The sequence below is a fragment of the Apodemus sylvaticus genome, chromosome 7 (assembly GCF_947179515.1).
Source record: "Apodemus sylvaticus chromosome 7, mApoSyl1.1, whole genome shotgun sequence".
NCBI classification, from domain to species: Eukaryota; Metazoa; Chordata; class Mammalia; order Rodentia; family Muridae; genus Apodemus; species Apodemus sylvaticus.
This window is the reverse complement of record NC_067478.1, coordinates 68,463,662-68,470,964: the sequence shown is the minus strand read 5'-3', so window position 1 is coordinate 68,470,964 and position 7,303 is coordinate 68,463,662. Positions and strand designations below refer to the sequence as shown.

At 45.6% G+C, this 7,303-nt stretch overlaps 1 protein-coding gene across 2 annotated transcripts in view; it reads right to left on the bottom strand.

The window, feature by feature from the left end:
• Window positions 1-247: 247 nt before the first annotated feature.
• Window positions 248-7,303, bottom strand: part of Lrrc49 (leucine rich repeat containing 49) — a 111,104-nt gene continuing 104,048 nt past the window's right edge. For both annotated transcript variants that reach the window (XM_052188132.1, XM_052188133.1), the window contains 2 exons: window positions 6,129-6,282; window positions 248-881 (listed from right to left, as the gene is read on the bottom strand). In XM_052188132.1, coding sequence (XP_052044092.1) covers window positions 678-881; window positions 6,129-6,282 — 358 coding nt within the window. In that variant the 3' untranslated portion in view covers window positions 248-677. The remainder of the gene's footprint in view (window positions 882-6,128; window positions 6,283-7,303) is intronic.

Genomic DNA, 7,303 nt, shown 5'->3' with positions numbered 1-7,303 from the left:
AACAATTGGGGAAACACCGTTCAAGGAGGCACATTACATACATGCCTGCATCTGACATTCTCTCCAGAGTCCTTAAAACCAAGCATCCTCTTGCTGTGCTCAACTGTCTTCACATTTTCACCCCACAGTGACTCCCTGTGGTACACTGAGGTGCCTGAAAAGCCTCTCCTCATGGGCATACCATGGATCCCACCAACAGGAGAAGAACATAACCACACAACAAACTGGACTTTTTTTTAAACTAATGTATTTATTCTTCACTCATAAAAAAAGAACATATGCTTGGCTTCGAAATCATGACATAAAATAAAAAGGCAAAAAAAAGAGAAAAGTCTCAGCTGGAGGTTGGTAGCGGCATCTCATGCTGGCCCATCAGCACACAGCGTGCTTGGGACTGGGGCAGGCATACCAGTCAGAGCGGGAGCCGAAGAAGCATTTCTGACCCAGCAGCCAGGCCGCCTCCAGTCGCTGCTTGGTTTCCCAAGGTTGTGTGGTCAGCATGCACGAGAAAGCGTCCGCCTCTCTCCTGCCTCCCTCCTTTCTCCACAGCGCAGGGGGCGAGGCTTTCATGCCACTCTTTCTAGACTGCGGCAGTGGTGGTGTCTCATCCTGTCTAACCTGCATCTTGCCAAACTTTACAAAAGCTCCAACTGCCCAAGTCTGAAGTAGGAGCCACCCTATTTCTGGTCCGCGATCTGCTGCAGGCAGAGCTTCATGTAGGAGTCCTTGCTGCGGATCTCTATGACGGCGTCCCTGACGAGCTCGATGAACATCTGTGGCCACAGCTTCTGCAGAGCCTCGTTCTTCATGTTGATGGCTGTGGCTTCCTTCACCAGGTCTTCCACATACAACCTGCAGAACTTCTTCTTGTCCTTTATTTCCTGTTAAGAAAGGAAATATTGACATTAAACCATAAGTAATCCAATAGCCAAAACAACAATTAACAGAACCAGAGAAGTGTGAGCTAATCTGTTCTGCATCCTCCTGTGCTCTCTGTCCTGTTCCTTCAGGGCGGGGATTCTTTCCCAGCAGTTCCTGAGAGAGGCAGCAAATAGGCCTCACTGTTTTCCAGTCCTCTGCCTCCGTAGAGTACGAGTCTTTCCAGAGGTGAAAGTGTAGGTGTGCTTGCTGGTGCTGGACATTCTATTTAGTCTGGGGTTAACTACTATCTGCATAATCTTTTATACTCACACTTTGAGTTTACTCTCTGTATAGAGAACTACAGAACATCACACTATAGTGTAGACTATTTGGGCAAAGTTTGAGAGAAGTGCCAAAGAGGAAGAAGAAATATCACAAGTCTTGGATCCACACCAGGCTGCCACCATAGAAAGAACAGCATTGTTACTTAGCTTCTGGGTCTGGCAGTCTGAAGGTGAGAAAGCTGCTTCTAAACACAGCATGGTGAGTTCAGAGCCAGAGGACAGTTGGGTATTCAGCTCCAGGTTCATCGGGGGTTCTAAAAAAGCTATTCTTTTGAGGTTGGGGGTATAGCTCAGGGGTAGAGGTTTTTAGCTTAGTATGCTTGAAGACCCTGGGTTTGGTTTGATTCCCAACTCTCTCTCTCTCTCTCTCTCTCTCTCTCTCTCTCTCTCTCTCTCTCTCTCTCTCTCTCTCTCTCTCTCTCTTCTCTCTCTCTCTCTCTCTCATACACACACACACACACACACATACACCTACTTATGTTATTAGAGGGAAACAGTGCAATCCATGTGATGACGAGAACCGTATCCTAGGTAACTTGTGTCGATCAAGGCAAGAAGGTTAAATGCTGACAAGAAACCGAGGGAAAGATCTATTTAAACCTCAAACTCAAAACACAACATTTCTAAGATGAATCAAATTAATTAATGACACTGATATCATTGTTGAGTGACACGTTAGTCAGCAGCCAGCCAGTGTCTAGAGAGGACAGTCCCTGTAGCAGGCCCCGTGCCATCTTCAGCAAGCATGGGGACCAGCAGGAGAACCTGGGCAGGGTACCCAGGGCATCCCGGTTCTCCAGGTGGCTGTCAGAAACTCACTATATGGCCCTGGACAATTCCTGAGCTTCCAGCTTCCCTCCTTGTCTAAGAGGAGACCTAGATTCTTTAAAGTCCCTTAAATCTCTTTTAGATGAGGCAGGAGAATGGATGGATGGGAGAGCCTCAAGCAACAAGACGCGGAATGAAAGGGACTGTTTAGCCTGATTTGTGAGCAGCTCGCCTCCATTAATTTCCCCAGGCTCCCGTGCACAGGAGAGGCTGAGCCCTCGGGCTGCACGGCTCTAAGTGATTTTCAAGATGTGGGCTCAGGGTGGAGGAGGAGGAATGCTGGGCCGTTAGTCAAGAGACAGTGATTAAGGGACTTGGGCAAGGTCTCCCAGGTAATAAGTAGTGATGGGGCTCAAGGCCAAGTCTCCCGACAACTAGCTTGGTGTTTGTCCCAAAGTGTCACGTGGCTTCAGATTTCTTCCTTTGCCTTTGAGCCATCTCAGAGTAGGAGCCCACATCTCCTCGGGTTACTTCCTCATTGTGTTTTTATCGATTAAGCCACGTTAATCCAGACTTTGTTTGAATTTGCTGAAGGTATTTTTATTAAAAATGACCTTGACTGTCAAATTTATAAAATAATCTTCCTGTATAGTTGGTTACTTGGAATGTTCAAAAGTTACATCTACCTAACTAAGGCTGAAAGGTCTCTCTCTCTTTTTATTAATTAAAAAAAAGAACTCCAGAGTTTTAATTTTTATGCTTGATCTGGAGTTAATTTTTGCCGTACAGTATGGATGGGTTCTATGCATTACTTATGGGGCAGACTGTCCCCATCAGTTTGTAATGGCTGCTGTCTGCCTAAGTCTCCCAAGTATGTGCAGTGTGCTCTGCTCTGCTGTCCACAGTCTGACTATCCCTGTCTTGTCTTAACTGCAACATTATTCTGGTTAGTTCCTGTGGGAACAAGAAACTCAACTGAGAAGACGACTCACTTAGCCTGGTCTGTAGGCAAGTCTGTAGGTCATTTTCCTGACTAATGGTTGCAGTGGGAGGACCCAGCTCAGGTAGATGGTGTCACCCCTAGGCTGGGGTCCTGAGTGGCATAGGAAAGTAGGGGAGCAAGCCAATAAGGAGCACACACACTTCCACAGCTTCTGTTCAGTTCCTGCCCTAATGTCCCTGGATGAAGAACTACATCTGTAAGATGAAATAAACCCTCTCCTCTCCAAGTTGCTTTTGGCCCAGTGTTTTAGCACAGCAACAGACACCTAATGAGGACACATGCCCTTATCATAGTTACTTGGTATCTGGCCAAGCACCTTTACTCTTATATACTTAAGGTGCTAGTGCTATTCAATAATGTTTAGGATTAAATAACGCTGCACAAACTTCAGCTAGAATTGCCATATGAAGATTTAACATTTAATACCAGAGAATGCAGGCTGGAGAGATGGCTCAGTGGTTAAGTGCACTAACTGCTTTTCCAGAGGTCCTAAGTTCAATTCCCAGCAACGACATGATGGCTGACAACCATCTGTAATGGGATATGATGTCCTCTTCTGGTATGCAGGTGTGCATGCAGATATACATTAAATAAATAAAACTTAAAAAAATAGCAGAGAATGCTTTTTCTATGAATATATATTTTTTCAGTTCTTCTTCAGTGACCACAACAAACATTCAATATTCCCAATTAAGGGCATCATTTGAGTGTTTGCATGCATGCTGAACCAAAAGGTCAATGCCATGTGTTTTCCTCTTACTGAATTTGGAGCTCATTGACTCAGTAAGACCAGCTGGCCAATAAGCTCCGGGAAACTCCCTGCGTCTCTGTCTCCTCAGTGCTAGGGTTACAGGTGTGCACCGCCACACCAGGCTTTCTACACTGGTTTGGTAATCCAGGCTCAAGCGTTCCTGCTTGTGAGGCAAGCACTTTGCTGACTGAGGTGTTTCCCACTTCTGGCTTAGAAATTTTTTCTTATCCATTCCCATAGTATATCAGTTTATTGTTTATCATTACAGTAAATGATATCCTATTTATTTAATGGTCTTCTATATTCTGCCTGATATTTTATTTCACTTTTATTTTTGATTCTCTCTCTCTCTCTCTCTCTCTCTCTCTGTGTGTGTGTGTGTGTGTATGTGTGTGTGTGTGTGTGTGTGTGTGTGTGTGTGTGTGTGTGTTTGTATATGTGAATGCAATGCCCACAGACACCAGAGGAGGGGACCAGATCCCCTGCAGCTGGACCTAAAAGTGTTTGTTTAGCTAGGAATGGGACTCAGGCCCTCTGCAAGTGCAGCACATGCTCCTTACTACTGTGTGGTTTCTCCAGCTCTAACTTGTTTTAAAGGATTATGGAATCAATATGTCTAAGTATCTGGTCTGGCTCTTCTTTATCTAGCAATTTGGTGGATTTTTAGAGTCAATGTTGCATTGCCTACCTTAAAACAAGAGTTTACTTTTTAAATAATCCTTACAAAATAAAACTTAAAACTCAGAAGAACCTATTTTTCAAGGTCATTGACTTCGTAGCATCTCCGTGAAATTGTTCCTGTTTGCATGCAGCAATTTTATATTTTCTAACTCTTTCATGAGAATTTGTACATTAGACTTTTTAAGTATGTGTTCTCTCTCTCTCTCTCTCTCTCTCTCTCTCTCTCTCTCTCTCTCTCTCTCTCTCTCTCTCTCTGTGTGTGTGTGTGTGTGTGTGTGTGTGTGTCTGTCTGTCTGTCTCTCTCAGGACCAACTATCCTCAGGAAGAGGGCCCGTAGTCCTGCCAGCTTGGCTTTCACTTTCCCGTCTGTGGCATACCCAGGAAGCCCTCATCAGTGGCTCTGTGCTCTCGGCCCGCAGGCCGCTCAGTCTGCTCATCTCATCTGACAGCTTCCTCTAAGCTCTGAACATCTGAACATTTTTACTTTCGACTCTGTTCAACTATAGAAACTGACTGCATCTGTGCCTGAGTGACACCTGGAATGAACCCTGAGCCCGGTGCACTCGGCAAGTGCTCCACTGAGCACCCCAGACCTCCCACACTAACTTAAAGCAGAAGCTAAGCATCCTTTAGGATGCTGCAGAAACATCGTGAGATGAGCTGTCAAACAGTTTTCAAGCTGTAACCCACAGGCTTCTATGGATTCCAAAGATGCTTCGGATTGAGAGCAGGGTGGAGGGAAAGGCAAACAGAAAATCCAATTACGTTCCAATTGCAGGAAGTGCTGAGCTCGCCCCACTGCGTTCCTATGGCGCCACAGCTGCTGCTAGGTGCACTGGCTCTGCAGCCATTCCTTAAAACAGAGTCTGGAGCTGCCAGACGAACACAGGAAAGCCACCTGCTATATACATCTGGGAATCAATCTCCCTCCCTCCTTCCCTCCCTCGCTCCCTCCTTCCTTCCCTCCCTCTTTTCTTCCCTCTCTTCCTCCCTCCCTTCCCTCCCTATGTTTACAACTATATCTAACTTGTCTGAAGAGCTACCATGATTTAGCTCTCATACAGGCACCGGACATGTCATTAGATGCAACAATAAATGTGTCTGCTCTTTCTCGCCACTTTGTGTTCTGTCACTGCACGAGTCTGCTGCAGCAGTACCCTCTCTCTGTTTAGGTGACACAGCACTTCTTCAGCTATCTGGTGAGTGCCAGAAGGGCAGGCACTGCACACGTTTTGCCCTGTGGCTCTGGGCACGGCAATGCTGTATCCCCTCAGTGAACCTCACAGAAGAAGCGCATGCTTGGTCCCCTGCCTAAGCAGCTCCGCTGAGAACGAAGCAGCCATGCAGAAGCATGAGGAAATTCATGGCAAAGAGTGAAATGCATAGGCGAAAACCCCATAGGCCAAGCCAAGAGCTCTGGAGTGGAGACTCCGCTGAGTCCTCTGCTGCTCGGGTACAGATGGACAATCAGCCACGGAAGCCTCTCTCCCCTTTTCTTAATTTACACAGATCAGGCCTGTGTGGCCTATTTTGGGCTGGATTTTTGGCACCGCTTCCTTTGGAAGATGCTTTTGTGCTGAGATGGAAACACTGGAGCCAGCTTGATGGCCTCCTGTTCCCTGCTGGTGTTCTCGGGGCTGTGTGTAAGGAGGACAAAGGACATGACGTCCAGCCCCGTGCGTGTGGACTGCAGGAAGCAGCACACCCAAGACCCACGTACCTCCAGCTTCTCGTGGTAGAATTCTCGGGTGGTGTAGTTCAGGGTGGCGCGGTTCGTGTTCTCCCCCAGGAACCTCTTGCTGTCACTCGTCTCCTCACAGAGGATGCCAGGCTTTTTACCTTTGCTTTCCAGTAGGTATCGGAATTGCTTTTTCCTGCAGAACATATTAAAGGACTCAGAGTTATTTATAGGAATAAAAAGGTCACGTGCAACTCTTGCAGACTTCAAAGGCAGCAAAGCCTTTGTTGAATCCAGATTTCTGAGTTTGAATAGTTACTATTTGAGCTCAGCTTAGTACCCCAGTGTTTTCACTAATTAAGGTATCTGATGCACATTCTTTGTTTTGAGACACAGTCTCACTGTTGTAGCCCAGGCTGTCCTCAAACTCTCTATCATCTGGTCTCTGCCTCCTGAGAACTAGAACTCTAGAACTTCTGACAGTGTTAGCTCCATCTACATTCTCTTGATCTGTGACTGCCAATCATCAACACTAACACATCTCAAGCATTTCTACAAAGATAAACAAACTCTATCTTAACGTGAAATAATTAAAAACCTGAATCGAAGCATAAGCAATCAAAGAGCTGTTGGCCACCTTTACACAGTCTGTAGAGCTACAAAATACTGTTAGTTTGCCTGAGTAACCACACACATAGCTCTTAGTTCTTTTATTCACCTGTTACATTCCTAGCTAGACCATCGAATCGGGTGTGGTGTTACCTTTAGCAAAAGCAAACAGAGCAGTGAGAATCCACATGGGTGCTGGCAGGGCTAAGGGGAGCCTACAGGCATCTTGCAATCCAAATGGCACACTTGGGGGTCCTGGTGCATCACAGCCCTATAAGCTCAGAATCCCACGGTCTAACCCAGGGCCCCTTTCTAGTTTCACTACTCAGAGTGTCTCTGAAAATTCATAACAGGACATTATTGAGAACTAAAAACTGGGAGCAGAAATTTTTGAAACTTTTTTATTTTTCTAACTTAAAAGTATTTTAAGGATTTTTAGAAAATTGGAGAAGTATAAATTCTGAAAAGTGTAATGAGATAGTCTTACAGCTCATAATTCTATAAAAATATCTAGTGCTTGGGTTGAGCATATTTCAAGATAATTATAATTCCAATGACAGAATGGAAGTCAGTTATGATACAGATCACAATTTTCCTTGCCAGTCCCT